A 24,409-nucleotide genomic window follows, 5' to 3' on the forward strand; every position below is an offset into this window, starting at 1 on the left:
TATGTTTGTAAAATCACGAGTTGTTCTTTTTACAAAACCCAGCATTTTCATAGATGTTTGAATGACATTGATGATGTGAGTATTGAAACAAAGAGAGTTTTCCAGTGTAATCCCCAAGTCCTTGATTTTATTAACAGTGTTGAGCAATTGGCCATCAATGTAATAGTTTGATAATATTGGGTGGTGAGTACGGTTAAAGTTAATTACATGACATTTGATTGAATTAAGGTTCATACTGTTAAGTGAACACCATGCAGAGAGGTTATTCAGTTCTGATTGCAATATGGCAGCATCATAATGATTTTTTATAACTTTAAAGCACTTCAAGTCATCAGCAAATAGCAAGGCGTTACAATCGTGAAAACAGTTGGTAATATCATTAATAAATATATTAAAGAGTAATGGACCCAAATGGGACCCCTGTGGTACACCTGACTTAACTGGAAAGGTTTGTGAGTAAAAGTGGTTTACTCGAACTTTTTGAAATCTATAGGTTAAATAACTCTGTAACCACTGCAACAAAGGTCCACTTATGCCATAGGAGCTAAGCTTTTGAATCAGGAGTTCATGATTTACTCTGTCAAAGGCCTTGGAAAAGTCAGTATAAATTGAATCAACTTGAAGTCCCTCCTCCAAGGCTTCAGACAGAAAATCAACATAGGTCAACAAACTCAGTTCAGCAGACTTACCTGTAGTAAAACCAAATTGATGAGAGTTTAGGATCCCGGCGCTATCGAAGGTGAGGAAATCAGTTATAATACTTTCAAAAACCTTTGGTATAACACTAAGAATAGATATAGGGCGGTAATTACTAATATTAGATTTATTACCAGATTTATATATTGGTGTGACATAAGAAAGTTTCCAAAAGTCTGGAAACTGACCTACATCCAAAGATTTATTAAATATATGAAACAAAGGTCGCGATAGCACAAAACTGAATTCCTTAAGAAATTTAGGTGGTATACCATCAGGCCCAGGACCCTTGTTGACACTTAATGATGAAAGCTTTTCGTAAATTTTGGAAATCTGGATACGATATGATGAGATATTGAGTTGAGACTGAATATGGTCAACATTGCAATTTAGAGTAATATCACTATAAACTGATGAAAAGTGATCTGCAAATAAGTTGGCAATATCATTGCCACATGAAGCTACAGAGTCATTCAGGGTCATTGAGTCAGGTATACAATTGTTTTCACGCTTGCTACCTACAAATTTCCAAAAATGCCTTGCGTTATTTTGTATAGAAAATTCGGTGAAACGTATGTAATTGTCATAACAGCATTTAGATAGATTTTTACAATTTGTTCTCAGATGACAAAAATCAGCATAGCTTTCATGAGTCTTTAAGGTTTTATAAATTTTATGAGCTTTTATTTTTTCCTTTAACAATTGCTTAAGCTCAGAAGAATACCAACAAGGAAATTTCTTAGTACTAAAATATTTAACTGGAGTGAAATGTTCAATGAGAGAGTAAATAATGTCATAAAACATAGCAATCATGTCGGAAAGATCTCTACCACGAAACAGGTTATCCCATTCTATATATTCTAGACATTGGTGAATTGCTGGAAAGTTTGCATTACGGAAATCATAATAATATTCGTTACCAGAAATTGACCTATCAAAAACATTAAGCTGCAATGATGTTAACAGAGGAGGATGATGAGAGTCAGGTGAAACCAGAGCATCGTCAGCTTCAGAAATGACAAGCTCTTCTGGGGCCAGGATAAGATCCAGAATAACACCCCTGCTATTAAATATAAAATTACATTGAAAAAGATTATGATAACCACACATATTTGAAACAACCTCAATGGCATCAACTACAGCTAGAGGTGATGAAGTTTGTGAGGTTGCAGAAGAGCAATAATCTTCAACTCTCCACCTAGCTGAGGGGAGATTATAGTCACCAAATAAGTGAAATTTCAGGGATGAAAACTGTTTACTTAGAAGCATCAGTTGGTCAGCATGAACTTGATAGGTGTAGGCTGGAGATTGAGGTGGAATGTATAGAGCTCCCAGAATAAGTTTGCTGTGGAACCGTACAAACAGCTGTTCAATAGAAGGATCAGATTGGATTCGTAATGATGAATATTTCTTTAAAATAGCTATTAATACTCCACCCCCTCTAAGAGATGAACTAGAGGCAGGTGTACGATCCTGTCTATAGATATTGTAATTGACAAGACCAATTTCAGCATCAGCAATGTCACTATTGAGCCAAGTTTCTGTTAAAATGATAATATCATAGGTACAATTAAAAACATTGAGGCTTAATTCAGTAAGTTTTGTTCTGAGACCCCGGACATTTTGGTAATAGACTGTAAACTTGCCCAAGTCAGTAGAGTTTAAAGGTTTTTTTGAATGATTTTAGGTATGTTATTGAAATACTTAATCGTGAGATTAACCTCTCCAGCATTTTGTCTCTCTGAAAGCTCGGACCTAAGACTATCTAAAAGCTTTCTTTGGTTAGGGGTTTGATCTAAAATAAAATATATCTTTTTTTCACGACTAACTGTTTGTTTGTTTTTAATAACATGAAGAGCATCACTTGCTGAAGAAAAAATTACTTTAATGGGACGATTTCCATTCTTGTTCACATTTCCAAAGCGTAAGATTTTGACTTCATTTGTGTTGATGGAGGCATGGGCCTTTGATAAAATAGATTTTACTTGAGAAGCATCTTCAGAAGTGTTACTTAATTCAGGAAGATTAAAAATGTGGATGTTTTTAGATCTTTTTTCCCGTTCATGAAGCTCGTTTACCACATCATCAACAGAGAATGAATTAGCACCTTTTTCAGCCTTAAGTTTTAACATGTCCTGTTTCAAAGCACTAAGTTCATTTTTAAAATTGTCAATTTCCCTAATAAGTTTGGGTACACTTTTAAAAGATAAACGACAATCAGCACAAAAATACATTAAGGTTCTTTTTTGGATAACAACAGCGCGTAGTTCAGAGGCGCATAAACCAGTACAGTGTTCAGACTGGTGCACAGTAACATGGCAGCTATCACATGCGACAAACTTGTCAAGAAGATCATCATTACAACTGGAACATTTGCTAACCATTTTAAAGTTGAATTGGAGATATTAAGTTCACTAATGAAGCAAAATCAAATTAACACCTGGCCTATAATGAGTAAAGGTTCTGCTTGCTTAAATTAAATCCATATACAAGCCAAACTCATTAACTGGCCTATCTTCAAATTACCTTATCAGAACTAGTTTTTTGTAGAATTAAAATTTTTAGTATTTTATTTTTAGTAGTATATTGCAAATTACACAAATACCTCAAAAATAGGACAAAAACGGATACAGCCACTGTATAACTCACAACTTTGTCCACAAAATGATATTATTTTCAAAATAAAAGACTCACTTTAAACTATGAAATTCAAAGAATTTTTAGGAGCAGATGTTTTGTGTCTGTTGTTGACAATTAGTTTTTTGTGACTTTTTGACTACTTTTCACTACTTTTTATCCTATTTGACTTTGACCCAAAGAATTTTTAAACACCTTGTAGCTGCTATCCCTAGCTCTTATTTTATTGGCTACTTCATTATCAAACCATGGCAAGTGACCCCTATAACTACACGTTTGGATGGGAGCTACATTATTTAATGTTCTACCACAAGTATCATGTAACTCTTGGTATAAAATATTTACATCAACATTATCCAAAGACCAACGGTATGATTTCAAATCAGTTTTAATTTTATTCATATTAGTACTACTTAAGTTCCTAAAAGATCTTGATAAATTTGTAAAGTTATTAATACAGTTTGAAAAATTCACTGAAATTACTGAATGATCGGCAATTGCAGGTGAAGAATGGACATCAGACACGCAATTATTTTGATTAACTAACACATAATCAAGAAGAGTTTTACTTACATTAGTCATTCTGGTGGGCTCAGCAGTTAGCTGGCTAATCCCATACATTGTTAGTATATTTTTAATTTTATTAGTATAAAAACTGTTGCTTAAGAGGAAACAGTAGCGATCTACAACTAGCGAAAACGCGTTCCAAGATTGCGGCTGTAATTTTGAATATTTTTTCGAGATATTTGGCACACGTATTCATAATATAATAAAGAATGGCGGTACAGAGGTACAGAGCCCAATTTGAAAAATATATTAATATGTGGAAATTACTCTGTAATTAAATACAATATTAAAAAAACGAGCCTGTACCGCCATTAAGAATAACAAAAAAATACACTTTCTTCAAATAAACTTTTTTATTCGATGCCTAGATTTTGTGTCATTTTGGAACTACTAAAATTTTTTATTTCATTAGTAGTTCCAAAATGACACAAAATCTAGGCATCGGATAAAAAAGTTTATTTGAAGAAAGTGTATTTTTTTGTTCTTTTTAATGGCGGTACAGGCTCGTTTTTTAATGTTCTATTTAATTACAGAGTAATTTCCACATATTAATATATTTTTCAAATTGGGCTCTGTACCGCCATTCTTTATTATATTACGAATATGTGTGCCAAATATCTCGAAAAAATATTCAAAATTACAGCCGTAATCTTGGAACGCGTTTTGGCTACCTGTTGATCGCTACTGTATCACCTTAAGTAATCCAAATTAAAATCCCCTACTAAAATACATAAAGAATTAGATGCAAAAAGTTCACAAATATCCACAAATTTATCCAGAAATATTGCATCAGAGGAAGATGGAGAGTGGTACAGACAACCAACAACCACTAGAGACGAACCAATTGCTATTTTTATAAATTTGCACCAATAGTTTCCCTCCAGAGTAAAAGTTTTAAAAACAGAGTAGAGAAAACTACAATCTACTGGCCATCTTCTGGTAATGACGCTAAAGTGCCTCCAGTATTTTCAAATGTTAAGAAAAGAAAGAAAATGTTACGAAAATATTTTCTTAATACCTTCAATTCGGGTACATCATAGGTTTCACGTTCATAGGTATGGAAGAACCTATAACCCAACCCAATGTACACCTTTGGTTCGAAACCTTGGCTAAACCTTCAGCCTTCCGAAAGTATGAAGCCTTCAAAACTTCATTTTAGCCACATTTCAACTAAACATCTAGAAACCTTAAATAAACCTTTGATGTTTTTTCAAAGAACTGATTTCAACTCAGTCGAATATGGAGAATATGGCATTAAGAGGTGGAGGCCATGAAACTACAAGAAGAAGAAGAGAATGTGGCGTCGGGACAAGGTTATAAATAAAATTACCATGGCCTCTTACTAGCTGTCTTTGCTAACAGCAAAAAATAGCGTATATAGATAATGTTGTTAATAAGGCTTTCCAGATGCTTGATTTTATTAGGAGATGTCTCCTTTCTATGTTGAACATGTCTCTATGTCTCTTAGTTGAACACAAATTTTTGAAACAAATTACATATAAACTTAATATCTTGGGTCACTACAATGATACAGATATTCTTAATATCCTAAATATGGCACCAATCACTGCCTGCATGCAAAAACAGAAACTACAGAGCTTCTTCAAAAAATTAATATTCATTTTCCACTAAGAACATACAGTTAGTTTCCATTACCCAATCCACCTTACTTACTATGGTCTTCACAACTTCCTCACTATACTAAATTTACAATCAAGATGCAGTAGAAATAAACAAACCAATACACGTTAAATGCTACTAGGAGCACTCCTGAGTCATAATTTACAATGTATAAACTTTGGAAATCATGATTTGGGATTTATAATGTAATATACAGTAGACTCGTGATTATCCGAGGTAACTGGGACCATGAGTACCTCGGATACGGAAAAACTCGGTTAACACTGAGATTGGTTGTGTTGATAGAAAACACGTTAATAACCATAACTGTGGATATTTTAGTGACAAAACTAATACAGTACTGTCTATAAAAGATAAAAACATTTACCTTATCAATATTACTGTTTAAAAAAGTCTTTTATTGATTCTTGCGTAAGCTTCATTCCTTTTTTTGAGGGGGCAATATTGCGCCAAGGTTAAAAGTTGTAACACACCAGTTATGACTTTTGCCTCGGTTAACCGAGGGGCTCGGATAACCGAGACTCGGATAATCGCGAGTCTACTGTACATTGTAAATTATGATTCGGGAGTGCTCCTAGTAGCATTTAACGTGTCTTGGCTTGTTTATTTCTACTGGATCTTGATTGTAAATTTAGTATAGAACTACCAGACTAGTAAACCAGCACCCTAACATTGATCTTTCTCAATTATAGCAAAGTCCTGAGTCAGGCTTAGTAAACATTTAATTAAGACTTATTATTACTATTACTCATATTCTGTGATTGTTATTTAATTTGTTTAATTTGATTGTTATTACCCATGTTCTGTAGTTTAAAAGTTTAGAACAGGAATTGTAATTGTGCTTAGCCCGTTCATAAATAAATAAATGCATTGTTCTAAAATTTCTTGGTTGTAGGTTCTGGTAAAACAACTCAGATACCACAATGGTGTGTAGAATATTCAAGGACCGTAGGACAGAAAGGTGTTTGCTGTACTCAACCTAGGAGAGTAGCCGCTATGTCAGTCGCTCAGCGAGTTTCAGAAGAAATGGATGTAGCTCTGGGTCAAGAAGTTGGTTATAGTATTCGTTTTGAAGACTGCTCTTCAGCTAAAACTATATTAAAGTGAGTAGCTGATGGTTAGATCCTGCTTGTGATCAGCAAATCATTTGTTTTATTATAGAGATTGTTTCAACAGAAAATGCACAATAAATGTTAGATTATGTTTTTGGAAGGGTAGCAAAAAAGTCCAAATTGAACAGGATAACAGATGAACATTGTCCGAATAGATATTTTGACATTAGTTTTTTACTCTGAGTTTAAAAGTTTAACCCTTTGCCGTCATACCTATGTAATGATGAGTTAAGTGTTGTACAAGTCGATGGCATGTATTACATGCCTACTGAACTATGTGTCACTGTTTGACACATGAAAGCTCACTGAGGTTGTTGTGGCTGTTTAATAAATCTAATATTTCTACCAACATTATGCAAAATAGCTCTTATCTTTTTTCTGTTTATTCTAAAGTATTCGTATTTGGTAGAACTGAACAAAACATGTTAAACTCTCATTTGATTCAAGTAAAATTCATCTTTTTATACTTAAATCTATTGTTAAATTTTATTAGCATATTTTAAACACAAACGTCAATTTATTTACTCACGTTAAAAATACTAATTTTTATAAAATCAACAGAACTTCACACAAGAACTTCTCTTTAACGCGTCATTACATTCACCCGCGGCAATTTGGCACAGTTCAAAAAAGTCTCAAAACATGTCATATCATTTATCTCGTCACATAAAAGGAAAAACCGTGAAACTAGAATTTACGCAAGTTAATAATATATATTTGGTTAATTTTATGCAGCTTTAGTATAAGCACGCACAAGACCAAACATAAATGCATTCAAAACAATTTACAAATTATTTGTGATACTGTGAAACAGTCCTGTCAGAGGCACCTTGTCTCATGTAAGATTAAACTCTCCAGTCAAATAAACTCGGGGGTTTTAGAGAAAAATCTCATATTCTGTGGAACAATATCTGAAATAAATTTCTCATGAGACAAAAATCTCAAGATATTTTAGTCTTCTTGTGGACAGTGACCTTAACTCCTTACTCCTTAACACGTAGTAGTACTGTAGTACCAACCACTAGTACCTGCTTCTGAACTATACGCGAAAACTTTCGACTGCCTTTCTCGGATACCGATCACACAATGATTTTTCTTTTCCAAAACTGTCTCAACATTCAAACTTCCCTTTCCCCATTCCAAATTGCCAAGCCAATCAGAAACATTTCTCTTTCCACATTCCTCTTTTTCATTCGAAAAACCAGGCATTCTTTCAAACAATACTTCTACTCATCCTAATCACTTTCCGGAAATTATACAAATACTCTTGTGCTTAAAACAAACAGCCTTAAAATTCCAAATATCTCTACCTTTATTTTTCTAAAAACTAATAATTACAGCTACCTGTGGATTTTACCTTCCCGTAACAAACAATCTTTTTAAATTATAATCCGAAATAAATTGTCATTTCACTTCACTGTATTTACAAATGTCTTTAAGTCTTCAGGGAAAAGCTCATTAAGGAGAAACCCACTGCGAAAAGCTACCTTCTACTAAATAGTTACAAATCAATATACAGGGTGTATCAAATTTATGTGCCCGCGTTATAATTAAAAATTTAAATTTTTACTCTATCTTTGATTGATAAAGTGATACATAATAGTATATATTGTTTTTTTAATTTCTAGGTACATGACAGATGGTATGTTGTTACGAGAAGGTATGAGTGATCCAATGTTAGATGCCTACCAATGTATATTGCTTGATGAAGCTCATGAACGTACCCTAGCCACAGATATTTTAATGGGTGTACTAAAAGAAGTGATTAAGCAACGTAAGGTATGTAAAAAAATACGATAAAACTCATTTTTGAATATTACTTTATTATTGCATGTATTTGATAAAACCATTTGTTTTAAGGATCTAAAATTGGTGATTATGAGTGCTACATTAGATGCTGGAAAATTTCAACATTATTTCGACAATGCTCCTTTGATGAATGTCCCTGGACGAACACATCCCGTAGAAATCTTTTACACACCGGAACCTGAAAGAGATTATCTAGAGGCTGCCATTAGAACAGTGATTCAAATTCACATGTGTGAGGAAATAGCAGGTAAATATTGTTCTTCTTGATGTCAAATGTTGCAGCAAAAGTTTTCTTCAAAAATAGAAAAGTGACAGTGAATCAGTCCTAATACACCCCATATTTTCCCATTTACAGGTGATATTCTGCTGTTTTTAACTGGACAGGAAGAAATTGAAGTCGCTTGTAAGCGAATAAAACGAGAAATAGACAATTTAGGCCCAGAAGTGGGAGAACTGAAGTGCATACCCTTATATTCAACACTACCGCCAAACCTACAGCAAAGAATCTTCGAAGATCCTCCACCAAACAAAGCAAATGGAGCAATCGGCAGGAAAGTTGTGGTCTCTACTAATATTGCAGAAACTTCCCTCACTATTGATGGTGTTGTTTTTGTCATTGATCCGGGTTTTGCCAAACAAAAGGTAACTTTATTTTCTTAGCTTACAATATTTCCTGATAGAATCCAAAAAATGTGCTACTATGGCTCTAAATATTACTAGGCTGTTTTGGTTCTGTCATTACATCATTTATTAATTAATTCATTCATTCATTAGATTACTTCTTTAAGGTCATCGCTACATAATTAGCAAATATTTTACGGCTATTCCTACCTTTTCTGTCTTTACACGGCAAATTACGATTACTAAAATTCTCACTGGCATGGATATGTAAACATTACTACTTGACAATGTCATCATTAACTTTAAAGAGATGGCTTTTGAATGTTCTGGGATAACTGTTACTTGTATAATTGATTGCAAACTATTAATTCAGTTAATATGATAATTTTTTCACTAATTATGTATTCAGTGATTGTAATAATTTATGTACTGTACAACAAAAACTAATATTCAATCGAGAAGAGAGGAAAAGTGTTTAAGTAATTTTTTAATAATATATTGTTACTATGGAACGCTTACAATTTTGAACATCTTTAACAACAAAATACTTGGATCACAGAATATATCCTGGTCAATTCTCTGCTTGGATCGTCCATAAATAACAAACAATTAACTTTTTATTAAGTTCACGTCTTAAATCAATTATGTATCAAATACACTATCAATATTATTTAATCAACAACGCAAAATATTCCCAATGCCATGTCAAATATTTAAAATTGTCACTGTCTTGTCATCATATTCTATTTGAGTCAGTGCGTTGTATGACAGATATAGCGAATGTTCGATTTGGAAAATATCACCACGGAAATGTTGTCCATTTTTTTCTTTCTTTCTTTCTTTCTCCCCTTCCTTGTACCCTATCAGAGTGTCGGATTTGGGATCGCTATTTTAATTTACATTCACCCATCTCTTCCATTCTTTTCTGTTTTCCGCCATTATTTTTAATTCCTCGAGTGATTTTCCTTTAACTCTTCCCGCCTCTACTATTCGCTGTATCCATCTTTTTCTTTTTGCAATGTTCCTTGCTTCGTGGACTCTTCTCGTAATTCTGTTGGGTTGCATCCTCATCAAATGCCCATACCAATTCATTTGTCTCTTTTTTAGTTTATTCATTATTGGTTCTTGGTTGGCAATTCTCCTAATAGTCTCGTTGCTTAATCTATCCCATTTTGTCTTTCCAACTATCCTTCTTAAATGTCTCATCTCCATTGCATTTATTCTGCTCTTATGTTTTTCCAGAATTGTCCAGTGTTCACTTACGTGGAGCACAATCGGTATCACTATTGTGTTATATATGTTTATTTTTGTCTCTCTTGCAAGTTTTCTTTTCCCCAGTATTGGGGCTAAGGCATAGTATAACTTGTTTGATTTCTTTGCTCTATTTGTTATTTCCCAGTCTATTTTTCCGTCGTTAGTAATGATACTTCCCAGGTATTCGTAAGTTGTAACTATTTCCAGTTCTGAGTTTTTGCATTTTATCTTTATTTCATTATCTTCTTTGCCGTTGATTATCATTATCTTACTTTTTTCCTCGTTTATTTCCATTTTTAGCTCTTCTATTTCGTCTACCCATATATCCATTAGTTTCTGCATTTTGTTCTCGGAATCTGCTATTAGTACTATGTAGTCCGCATACATTAAGGACTCTATTGTTACCGGTTGTAATCTATGGTATCCTATTATTGTCTGTAGTTGGTTGGTTCTTGCTCTAGTTTTTCTTATTAATTAATTCATTACGATTATGAATAGCAAAGGGCTGAGACTATCTCCTTGTTTAATACCTCTATTCCAATTAAATTCTTTTATTAAAAGTTTTTAAATTGACTAATATTTTGAAACGTTAGGTCCCACCTCTATATTTTGAAAGACCTATTATCAGTTCCAGTTTTTATGATTTTAACTCTATAGGTTAAGCATATTATGTTATTGCAAGGATGACTTACAGTATTATTTATCTGCTCCTTAAATTTGCACTCTCCATGCACTTCGACAACCTTTTTTTACTAGACACCACTGTAGTTGAAACTTCGCTGGTAATAGCCCAAAATTGAGTAATATCACGGAGCTATTTCTAAACGCGTTAACCTGTATCACTGTTTAATAGAGGTGTCATCCATTTTTTTTTCTTCAAATCCTGAAAAGACTAATAAATATTTTTAAAAAATTGAAACGCAGAATGAAAGACTAAATTATTATCGAGGGCCGAAAGTCCCTTAGAATAAATAAAAAGTTTCTTTTGAACGAGATATTTGAAATTAAAAATCACTCTACATTTTCTCTTAGTTTTTCACCCCTGTAACTTATTAAAATAAACATTATAGAAGTTCTCAGGGACTTTCGGCCCTCGCTAATAACGTAATCTTTCATTCTGCGTTTAAATTTTTCAAAAATATTTATTAGTTTTCTCAGGATTTGAAAAAAAAAATGAATCCCATTTAAATAGCATCAGAGCCGAAACTACGTACCCATCCCCTTAATTTCTGAACCAACGTTTAGTTTTCTTATGTACATCTGTTACTGATGCACATCAGTTTCGCTTGGTTGATTAACTTTTGTTTCAAATTTAGGTGTATAATCCTAGGATAAGAGTCGAATCTCTACTGGTTTCACCCATTAGTAAGGCTTCAGCACAACAAAGAGCAGGTCGTGCTGGTAGGACAAAACCTGGAAAGTGCTTCAGGTTGTACACAGAAAAGGCTTTTAAGAATGAAATGCAAGATAATACATATCCAGAAATATTGAGGTAAGTGAAATTATATGACAAATATATTAAAACACTTGCCATATTTCAGTGGCGGCTCGTGGCTTTAGGGACAGGGTCGGCAAGGTTTTTGTCTTGTCTCTTCAGATAGGTATACCATCTAATTAACCCTTATCCGAGCAACTCGGGGTCCGTTGGGCCCACCACTGTTCGGTGAATGTACTATTCATATTTATCCCTATATTTCTAATATTATTTTTTCATTTTTTACTAAAGTTAAATTTAAATTGTCTAGATTGGTAAAAGGTGCTACTATAGTATGCGGTCTACCTTGAGGGTGCGATCTACCTGAAGGATTTGCCATACTTATCTGGCTTTGAAGGCATATACTGCTTGAAGCGACACCTACCTCGATACGTAACAAGTTGCTCATCTACCGTTATGTTTTTTCCTGGTAAATAGTATTTCTGAAAGATTTGTTTGACTTGATTCCACGCATCGCATATTGCTGCTAATTTGTCGTTCCTTCTTTGTTCAGACCTCGTGTCCTTATCGTCAAATCGAACAAATCTTAGCAAATTTTTGAATCGGTTTGACCTTATGGTAGCTGTAAATATAGTAGGTCCATGAGACTTACTCCAAAGTATATCTACATTATGGATGTTGGCACTCGGGTGCCCTGCAGTTAGTAGTAGTAAGTACATCATAGAACATCGAGACATCATAGGACGTCATAGAACATAGACATCATAGTACATCATAGAACATCGAGAACATCATAGAACACAAACGAAACCTGCAAATTTTCAGAATACACCAAGAAATGCAATAAATATTTAAAATTTTATTACCAAAATGTAAGGGGTATTAAAACAAAACTACATACCCTTATGTGCAATGTACTTGTTGAAAACTTTGATATTGTCTTGCTGACAGAAACATTTTTAGACAAAAGTATATTGACTAGCGAGTTGGGTCTTGATGGGTATCAAATTTTTAGATGTGATAGATCTGAGAAAACCAGTAGATGTGTAACACAAGGTTGGGTGCTTATTGCAGTTAAAAACACATTGTCTTGTCATATACTTAATACTACAGTTGACACTATTGAACATTTGTTTGTGTTGATAAGTATTGGTTGTCATAAAATACTTATCGGAAATGCCTACATACCTGGTGATTCAAATGTAGAAACTTATGAGACATATTGTTTATCTGTCATGAATGTTGTTGAGCAAATGGAAATTACTGACATTCTATTATGGGGTGATTTTAATTTACCTAAGATAAAGTGGATAAGTTGCGAAAATAGTTCGATCCCTTGTGGAATAATAACTAAACAAGCTAATTTTATATCTGATTGTGCTGCTTACCTTGGATTATATCAAAATATAGACATTCCAAACAGGTATAACAACTATTTGGATCTACTTTTCTCCAACCATAAGGATGTACATGTTGTCATAAGTGATAAACCTGTTTTAAAATTGGATGACCCTCACCCAGCTTTTGAGTTAGATTTTGTTCTATCTGATGCTTCAATACCATTGCTTAGTGATTATTATTATAACTTCAAATGTGCTGATTTTAGACAAATAAATTATCATCTGTCTTGTGTGGATTGGAGTTTCATTTCTGAGGAAGCAGATGTCGATATTGTTGTATCTCAATTTTATGACATAGTATTCTATATTATTGATACCTTTACACCTAGATCTAGATACAAATCCCCAATATTTTCAAGATGGATGAATAACGAATTAAAACATCTTATTATTGAAAAGAAAAAAGCTCATATAACATACAAAAGCACAAGTTCCTATGAAGATTACTTAAAATTCTCTTACATAAGATCTCAATGTAGAGAATTATCAAAAACATCATATTAGAACTATCTAAAAAATTTAGAGTCCCAACTATCTAACAAAAAAGAATTTTGGCGGTTTGTAGATTCAAAAAAGGGTTCTCTGGAGTATCCACAGTGTATGTTCTTTTCTGAAAGAGACACAACTGATCCCCAAGAAATAACTGAGTTGTTTTCTGAACATTTTGCATCTGTTTTCTCGGAATATGAAGATACACACATGTCTTTTAGATATGAAAATTTTTTAGATGTTGGTGGTATGGAACTTTCTGTGTTGGATGTTTTTGATAGAATAAGCAAATTGAAACCATCACTAAGTAAGGGTCCGGATGATCTGCCAGTATTGTTTTTAGAGAACTGTAAATATGTCCTTTCAGAAGTTTTGTGTAAAATCTTTAACCTATCCTTGAAAACTGGAAAATTTCCAGCTGTTTGGAAACAATCTTTTGTTACACCCGTTTATAAGGATGGAGATAAGTCAAATATTAAAAATTATAGAGCTATATCTAAGACCTCACTTATTCCAAAGGTTTTCGAAGCAATGGTGGCAGATAAATTAAATCTACTTTTTAGAGATATTATTATTGTTGAACAGCACGGTTTCACCAAAGGTAGGTCAACAGTTTCTAATCTTTTAAGTTATGAGCATATCTTGTTAGGTGCCTTGGAGAATGGGTACCAGGTTGATGTAACTTATACCGATTTCTCTAAGGCATTCGACAAAATTGATCAGAATATCTTACTTGGAAAAATGTCTGCCTTGGTCATTCATGGATCAATGTTTGATTGGTTTCAAAGTAACCTTAAAGAAAGAAAACAAGTTGTGAAAATGAAGAACTTTATCTCATCTGAAATCATTGTTACTTCTGGAATTCCACAGGGTGGTCACTTATCAAGTTAATTATTCAATGTATTTATTATTGATATCAAGAATGTTTTTAATAACTGTTTATTCAAGGCCTTCGCAGATGATGTCAAAATACTGAACATCATCAAGTCTCCAAATGATTGTCTAGACTTACAAAGAGAACTCAATATCTTCTCAAACTGGTGTAATACTAATAATCTAACATTAAATATAAATAAATGTAAAATCATTACATTTAGCAGAATAAAAAAACCTATTCTTTTCAATTACACTCTGAATTCGGTAGGCCTTGAAAGATGTTACCTAATAAAAGATCTTGGTGTATGGTTTGATAGTGAATTAAATTTCTCAAACCATATTGATCTTATTATGAAGATATGATATTATGATATATTGATATTATGAAGAGATAAATGTTAATGACATCATGAGGCTTTTGAATTTAACCCCTTTGGAGACCAGAAGGAACTATTTAGATATTTGTACAATATATAAAATCATAAATAATATTATTGATCACCCAGATCTCCTGGCAGCTGTTGGCCTGCGTGTTCCATCTATTAATTCCAGAAATAACCAACTACTTAACATTGAGTTTCATAGAACCAATTATGGCATTAACTCGCCTATTTGTCGAATGAGCAAATTAACAAATGAAATGTTACAAAAGTGTGATTTGGATTTATTTAATGATGGTTTTAATAAATTTAGTGGTAAAATAAAAAAGTTTCTATCAAATTAATGTTAAAATTATTATGGTAAAATGTGTCTTATTTATTAAATATGTAATCTGATTTCAAATTTGTTACCTCCAAACTTTTTGTTATATATATGTTTCAGTGTTTTTATAATTATTGAAAAAAAAAATCTAGTCACAACGACATCTTGTTATTGTTATAGTAATCTTTTAATATATTTTGACTTGTATGTATATTCTAATGATTTAACTTTGTAAGACTATATAGGTTATACTTATAACTATCCTTTGTACTTTTATAATTATTGTTGTTTTATACCTACTTACTCTGTAAATGCTATATGCGTAAATAAAATTTTGACTTTGACTTTGACTTTGTAGTCCAATAAAGGCATATAGCTCTGCAGAGTCGCAATACTTCCAGTTCTCTATCCCCAGGACTTTTTCGGCTTCTTCATTTGTACACTTCACACAAATTTCGTTCACAATTTCGTTCACAAACAAACAAAAGGAATCAACTACACTTTGACCAGGGGCTAACATTACTTAGTGCGTTTTGCTTTTTATTATGTCGCAAGATCGCATACGTCCTGTCGGTTGTGATTGACTCTTGCAGTTAATTCCATCCTTAGTTTCAAAAATTACACACTCTGAAATCTGGGAACTTGTAGCTACACATTCTTCTTCATTATCACTCAATTATACTTGCTGATCATCCTCTTCACTTGCTTCCGAAAAATTATCTTGAATTTCAATCACTTTCAATGCCACCTATTTCAGGAGATTCTTCATCATTGAAATCCCATAAATTATTAGCAATATCTTGCAGTTCTGCAGCTGATAATGCTTTTCGGTACATTTTATTCGCACTATCTACTTTCACTGTAATTCAATCTAATTTTAGGAGCTTAGTTGTCGACACTAACATCGATATCAAACGATTGATAGCAGATGCATTATTTATTTCAAAATATGTATAGGTACCTACCTAACAATATTATTGCATTGCAACAATGATTATTATCAGTTTTTAAAATTCATTTAGAATAGATATAACACCTATTGTAAGCATCTCTTTGATGTTCACATCAAAGAGATGTTTACATTGTTTGTACAGGTTTAGACTTTATTATTGGATTTCCGGAATCATAAAAGTCATTAAGATAATCCCCGAAAACATTACCTGACTGCCAGAATAACTTCTGTAACAAAGATTTAGACTTTAGGTATAAATACAAATAGGGTCCGACGGGCCCGTGTTGCCCCTTTACGTGACAAAATTCTTTGGACGCAATAATTTCAAAAATGATAATGAATATTTTGAGTAGCTCATGACTATGTTGAAGGAAACATACTTCTAAACAAATTCAGTGATGCATAAAACTCAATAAATTTTTTTTTATCAGTTTGTGATGGACCCACCTTGCCCGGATAAGGGTTAAAAGGCTTCAATCATCACAGAAGATTTTTGGGTTTTTTTTCCTATAAATTTAGAACCTAAACATGTTTATAAATTAACTCTAGTCTAAGTTGTTTGAAAGTAGCAAAATGGGTTATAACGTCATCGTAAAATTTGGAGAGTTTTTAAAAGTTTTTTTTTCAATCGACATTTGAGACAATCTGGATATTCTCTTTTGTTTTATGGTGTTTCGACAATACGTTTTGACTCTTTTGAGACAAGAGAAATATTCCAAATGGTATTTCTTAAACAATTTTATTAGTTATCTATAATTAACTTGATTTAACGAATACTCCGATTCATCGCGTCTTCTAAATGATAATTCCTGACAACTTAAAAAAATTACAATATCAATTAAACGACGTAAAACTACTTATTTCATAATTTCATCCCGGGCTCACTATAGCAACGTACGTGGCTAGGTATTACGTGCCTTGCTGTCGTATGCCGATCCCCGGCAGATTGGTATCTGCCGGACTTGCCATTCAAATGAATACGGGTGAAATGTATAATTGGTTGCCTATCGGCTAATATTCCATAGCTTCTTACAAGCCATTACAAGTAAATCGTCAATCTAGGGACGGCTTGCCGTCCTTGCCGAAGCGGGTCGAAACACCACCGGAAACACTACAAGAATTCACATAATCGCAAGCTGGCATTATTAATTTGAAAATTCTCTTGCGCGCAGGGATCACTTAGCATATCGGACTGATGGAATTCTTTTAAAAACAATGAATAAAATTTAGTCTGTATTATCTCAGATATTTTTTTTATTTCACAGAAACAAATATCATCAACTCTGTTTAAATTAAATATTTAAAAAAATCTATAATGTCTCCATAAATGTGCGGGTCAGCACTGCCGACCCTGCCATCCCTGACCGGCCGCCACTGTCATATTTAATAGATCTTCCTAATAGGAAATTTAATAAATATGGCAACCTTGCATCATCTTAAACCTTTTGCCCCATTCATTAATTTACAGGTCGAACCTGGGCTCCGTGGTGCTCCAATTAAAGAAGCTCGGCATCGACGATTTAGTTCACTTCGATTTCATGGATCCACCAGCTCCCGAAACACTGATGCGTGCCTTGGAGCTGCTTAACTATTTGGCAGCCTTGGACGACGACGGAAACCTTACGGATCTCGGTGCTGTCATGGCAGAATTCCCGCTGGATCCCCAATTGGCCAAAATGTTGATAGCTAGTTGCAATCACAACTGTTCAAATGAGCTGTTGTCCATAACCGCGATGTTGTCAGGTATTTATTTTTCGGGAGATTATGGAATGTGTGTGAAGGAGTGTTTGTGACATAATGATATTCTTTTGATGCTAGAACTGCTCTCTCTTTTGGAAAAGATGGGACATGGAGGAAGTTTACTTATATGATGAAGTAAGAGTAGATATAAAGAGAATCCGAGCTTGAATATTAAATGCACATTGCAAAAATTAACTGAAGGATCTAAAAATCATTAGGGGATATTTCTATACCTTCAGCTTCTGGATTGTGCAACTAGTCGACGCATGAAACAGCTGAGGCATTCATTTTTGTATAGAAAGGTTTAGTTCCATTGATGGTGCAGTCACTAAAGGTGTATATGAGCTATTAAATCAGATTTCGTTGAACCTCGATCAATTTGCATGAAAATTGGTGTGGTTAAAGGATATCTTAAGGAAAAAAGGTGACATGGTGCCCACTTGCGCTTTTACCCTGGGGGTGGATGCCATCACTTCTCGGGGTGAAAATTATTTTATTAAAAATAACCCCATAATTAGATAGGGGGACAAATTCTAATCAAAGTTGTTATATAAAGTTATTAAAATAAATCAAAACTTTTTGAGTTATTAAAGATCAAAGATTTTAATTTTCGTGAGAAAAATCCATGTTTTTAGCCGATTTTTTATAATTAACTCAAAAACTATAAATTTTTGCAAAAAAGTTGTTACCAAAATTGAAGCTAATAAAAAGCTAAATAAACTACTTACTGGAAAAACCTTTTAATATGAAATAAAAGTGAGCTAATAGGTAATTGAATGTATATTTTGTTCAGCGTGTACCCAACCAAGTATTCAAGCCTAAATAACGGAAAAATGATGAATTTTATAATATAAACTTATTAAACATTTGTCAAAGTACTTAGAAATATCTATCAAATGAGCTCCGGAACAAGTTGATAGCATTAAAATTTATGCTACAATTTTTTTTTCAAAATTTATCTTTTAAAAGTTTTTCCAAGAAATGCTATTGTTTTATTTAATACCTCCGTTAATTTTTACGATATCAGACTCACCTATTTGAAACTATTTGAAAGCTAATTCTAAGGGCTATTAAACCACGTTGAATTTAATCTTTTAAACCCCTTACTTTTTTAAAAATCAAAGATTAAATGGCCCCGGTTACATGGTTCTCGCAGCAAAATTTAAGCTTTAAACGTTTCTATCTCGGTTATTTTTCACCCTACTAAAATAATAAAACAGGTATAATATTTGATACAGAAAAAACTAAAATTTTATTATACAGCGTGTCTACTTAAGTTAGAAACATATGGGAAACTTTTTTATTATTAATTTTACGAAAAAAAGTTATTCTTAATAAAAAGTTCTGCATGCCCCAAAACCTAAGATTCATTCATCAGATATCAAATTTTCTCAATATTATACGAGGTATGTCAAAAAATATGAATTTCGGTTAAGGGTAAATTACCTTTATTTCTCTCAATATCGAAAATTTTTATGATAAAAAGTTGTTTGGAATTAAAAACTAAGATCAAATATGCAATTACATACTTCTAATTAAAAAAAAAATTTCTCAAATTTATGGATACCCAACATCGTTTTTAATTATTGCAAATATGATAACTCGTTTATTATTCATTTTACGAAAAAAAGTTATTCTTCATAAAAAGCTTTGTATGGTCTAAAATCTAAGGCACAACCATGATATATCAACTTTTATTAATTTTATACGAGGTGTGTCAAAAAATATGAAATTCATTCAAGATTATAGTACCTTTATGTTTCACAATATTTCAATTAGAAGGATGTAATTGCATATTGAAACATAGTTTTTAATTCTAAACAACTTTTTTAATAGCCGTTTTCAATATTGTGAAAAATAAAGGTACTTTACTCTTGAGTGAAATTCATATTTTTTGACATACCTCGTATAAAATTAATAAAATGTGATATCTGATGGTTGCATCTTCGGTCTTATGACATACAGAGCTTTTTATAAAGAATACATTTTTTTCGTAAAAGTAATAATAAAAGAGTTATCGTATGTGTAATAAATAAAAACGATGTTAGTATCAATAAATTTGAGAAAAATTTGGAAAATATTTTTTTTCCAATTAAAAGCATGTAATTGCATATTTGATCTTAGTTTTTATTTCCAAACAACTTTTCATAATAAGAATTTTCGATATTGAGAGAAATAAAGGTACTTTACTCTTGACCGAAATTCATATTTTTTGACATACCTCGTATAATACTGACAAAATTTGATACCTGATGATTGAATATAAGGTTTTGGGGCATGCAGAACTTTTTATAAAGAGTAACTTTTTTTCGTAAAATTAATAATAAAAAAGTTTCCCATATGTTTCCAACTTAAGTAGACACGCTGTATATTATTTTTTACATATTATTTTTTATTATATATTATTATCAAAAGAAAATGAAAATTACGATAATTTTAAAAATTCTGATTTTTTTAAATTATATCTTTTTGTCAAAAATATGCCTTCTAAACCGGTCAAAATTGTTGAAATTATTACTTATGCTAATATAAAGAAATTCTTGTAAGGATTACTATAAATTTTAATTTTTATGGAAATATCGTATATTTTATTTTTCACTTTTTCCTAAAGAATTTGAAAGGGTTCTCTTATTTTCATAATAACTTCTTCTGGAGCTCATTTGATAGGTAATCCGAAGTACTTGGCCACGTGTTTAGAAGATATTTTTTATAAAATGCATCGTTTTCCCGTTATCTATGCTTAAATACTTAGATTTGAGTACTCGTTGAAAAAAATATACATTCAATTATTCATAACTCACTTTTAATTAACATTCGTTTAGTTCTTTTAGTGAGGAGTGTATTTAGTTTTTTATTGTCTTCAATTTTGATAATAATAACTTTTTTGTAAAAGCTTACAGTTTTTGAGTTATACGTGAAAAACAGCTTTAAAACATGCATTTTTTACGAAGAAATAAGATCTTTAATAACTCAAAAAGTATTGATTTAAATTAATAACTTTATATAACAAATTTTGCTTAGAATTTGTCCCTCTATGGATTTATGGTATTATTTTTAATAAAATAATTTTCACCCCGAGAAGGGGTGGCATCCATCCCCAGGGTAAAAGCGCAAGTTGGCATCATGTCACCTTTGTTCCTTGAAGTATCCTCTAAGTACTCACCAATTTTCATGAAAATCGATGGAGGTTGAACGAAATCGGATGTGAAAACCTTCGGTGACATGAAATTCATGAACTATGTTGATACATACTAGGTCATAGAACTGTCCAAGGTGCTCAAAAAGATATCCTCAACACAGAAGAAGTCAAGACAGAAGCAAAACAGCTAATCTCTATTGATGAGCAACTGATCCATCTTAAAAATTGCACAAGTAGACATCAGGAAAGATCAAGAAGAATAGATTTGTAGAACCTGGCTTCAGAATTATCTCAAAAGATTAAAATCTATATGTCCCCAGAAGAATCGAAATTGAACAATATCATCCTAGAGTGGATGATCAAAGCCAGACTTAATTTTTAATAAGCTGCTTCGATAATTTAAATTATTAAATTTGATGACGACGATTCAACTACGTAGAAGAGAATGAAGTAGATAATGGAGTAGAAGCTCCAACTATAGAGGAAATTCTCGAAGCTATTAAGGCCCAGAAAAACAATAAAGCTCCGGGAGTTGACGAATTACCAGCAGAACTGTAAAAGGTAGGTGGCGACCACCTTGCAAGTGACATCCACGTGCTCATCAAAGACATAGTTCAAGAAGAGAAAATATCCGACGACTGGAAGAAAAGTATAGTATGTCCGATCTATAAAAAAGGAGACAAACTCCAGTGCAAAAACTACCGTGGAATTTCTCTACTATATACAGCATATAAAGTCCTCACATATATTATAAACCGCAGCGGCTCCAACCACTAGCAGAAACTATTATTGGAGAGTATCAGACGGGCTTCCGACGGGGAAGATCGACACTGGATCAAATATTTACAGTCAAACAGATCTTGAGCAAATCATGGGAACACGATATTGATGTTCACAACGTGTTTGTAGACTTCAAACAGGCATACGACTCAGTCAAAAGGAACAAACTACTATATATTGGCTGAATTTGCAATACCACACAAGCTAATAAGACTCATTAAAGCCACAATGGATGAAACTCAGGTAATAAACATGGCAATAATGAAAAGCCACATTCTAATGTTTTGACAGTTCTTTTACGTCAAAAATTTTGACCTACGTAATATCGCTTTTGTAGTAAAAATACTATATGTGTACGAATACAAAACCACCGGACAGACTTTTTCAAAATTTCGCAGGGACTAAAGCAGGGAGATGGGCTGACCCCAAAATTGTTTAACCTGGCGCTGGAGTATGCGGTTAGGCAAAGGGAAACCTACCGACCAACCGAACGGTTCAACTGGCCGCTTATGCCGATAATATTAATATTAGCAGAGTCAAAAACGCAAACAAAAAGCCTAGGTCTGGAAATTAACACAGAAAAAACAAAAATAATGATACAGACGAGAAGAAATATAGTCCCACAAAATATTGTACATGAAGATGACATTGAAACGGTTGGAAAGTTTACATACCTGGGTGTAGAACTATATGCCGACTAATCAGAAGATGGAGAAATACGAAAGAGAATAACGCAGGCAAACAGAGCTTATTTTGCCCTCTCCCATATATTTCGGTCTAAAAGTGTCCACCGAAATACAAAGATGAGAATCTATAAAACTTTAATTCGACCAATAACATGCTATGGCAGTGAAGCCTGTATCCTGAAAGAAACATCCAAAAACAAACTCGACACATTCGAAAGGAAAGTACTGAGGAGAATACTAGGACCTGTGAGGGAAAACGGAATCTTCAGAAGTCTATACAACAACGAACTTTATCAACTTTATAAGGAAGTACCCCTGTCAGACTTCATTAGAATACAAAGATTGCAATGGGCCGGACATGTGATAAGAATGGGAGAGGATAGGCTACCAACAAGAGCACTGAATGCTAGAATGCAGGGAAAGAGACCGGTTGGAAAGCCAAGAAATTCAAATTAATGAATCTCTCAAAGCCAAGTAGAAACATTACCTTTGTATAACTCAATACAAAGAGCAGTTCTAGTATTATGAATATTAGCCATAATAAAAGATTGCCAATCTGACTTTGTACGCTTGTATGTTGATTTATGAAAACTTTTCTAAGTAATATGTGAGGCTTGTACCTAATTAATGTGTTACACAATATTTAATAATTAATGGTTATAAAATGTTTAATACTTATTGATCATTTAAAAATGGGGCTGACATCCATCGTGTTATTAAAAAAATGGCGTCATCATTTTATTCAAATATGAACATTATCAGTCGAGCTACCTTTTAAGTTGAAGAGTTTTAAGGCTTTTCCCCATTATTTTTATGTACACTATTCATACTTTTTCCAATGTCTCTTTTTCTATATTTTTTCCTATTCCCTTTAATTTTTATATCTTTGAATGCAACTTTTTCGTTATTTTATCATTTTTTTGTCATGTTAATTATCTAGCAATGCTTTTATTTCTCCTTCTCCTCCTTTATCCTTCGTAAGGATGAGGTAATGTTATGATAAACATTTTAACATGATCTGAAAGTATAAGGTGCAAGTCTCTGTTAGAAGTAATTTATGTTAAGCACTGCTACCTTTAAGTAACTAATGGATGAGTAAATTGCTTCAAATAATGTCTACCATGTTTATCTCAAATCTTATTTTTTGAAAATGAAAAGGTACCTCAAAGAATACAATTAAAAAGATGAATCATCCCACTTTTCATCTGTTTATCGTATTGTTGCATTTCTTTAAACTCGATTTATTCAAACACCAACTTACTTACAATATAGGCAACAGAAATAAATAAAATATTTACTCACAATCAATTTAATATTACCTAGGACGACCGGTTTCGACTACTACAATTTGCTATGCATCGTCATGTCTCCGGAAAGGTAACTAAATGACGCCGATACAAGGAATATTGTTAATTTACGTGAAAACATACTCAAAGCTTCGTTATGGCTGGCTGGTGTTTGATGGTCATCGCCTTTACTGCATTTTGAGACAAATATAAGAATGTTCTCGAGAAGAAACGTAAGGCACATGGGTCGATCGAAGACACGTCTCGAAGTTCGCGAGTCTTGCTCGTCTTGTACGAACCCTGCGGCACAAGCGATTGCTCTCCCGCTCTCCGCACACTTGTCGATTCAGTTTGCTCACATCTTCCAACCAGGTTTTATATATCAACCAAAACGACTATTTCGATCTGTAAAAAGTACGCTATTGTTATATTTTGAGTATAATTTGTATACAATGAGCATTATACAATTGAGGGTATTTTTCTACTTCCCCAACGAATTTTATAATAAACACCTAGAAACACAAGTTCAATGATTTCAGAATTTAATATTACAAACAATATATTTCCACAAAGCTACTAGCACTACA

At 32.8% G+C, this 24,409-nt stretch overlaps 1 protein-coding gene across 1 annotated transcript in view; it reads left to right on the forward strand.

Moving 5' to 3' along the window:
* The window catches only part of LOC114327797 (putative pre-mRNA-splicing factor ATP-dependent RNA helicase PRP1), a 46,012-nt gene that overhangs the window by 2,018 nt on the left and 19,585 nt on the right, over positions 1-24,409 (forward strand). The window contains exons 3-8 of the mRNA XM_028276507.2: positions 6,437-6,644; positions 8,282-8,432; positions 8,514-8,709; positions 8,818-9,104; positions 11,654-11,829; positions 17,660-17,934. Coding sequence (XP_028132308.1) covers positions 6,437-6,644; positions 8,282-8,432; positions 8,514-8,709; positions 8,818-9,104; positions 11,654-11,829; positions 17,660-17,934 — 1,293 coding nt within the window. The remainder of the gene's footprint in view (positions 1-6,436; positions 6,645-8,281; positions 8,433-8,513; positions 8,710-8,817; positions 9,105-11,653; positions 11,830-17,659; positions 17,935-24,409) is intronic.

The sequence above is a fragment of the Diabrotica virgifera genome, chromosome 8 (assembly GCF_917563875.1).
Source record: "Diabrotica virgifera virgifera chromosome 8, PGI_DIABVI_V3a".
NCBI classification, from domain to species: domain Eukaryota; kingdom Metazoa; phylum Arthropoda; class Insecta; order Coleoptera; family Chrysomelidae; genus Diabrotica; species Diabrotica virgifera.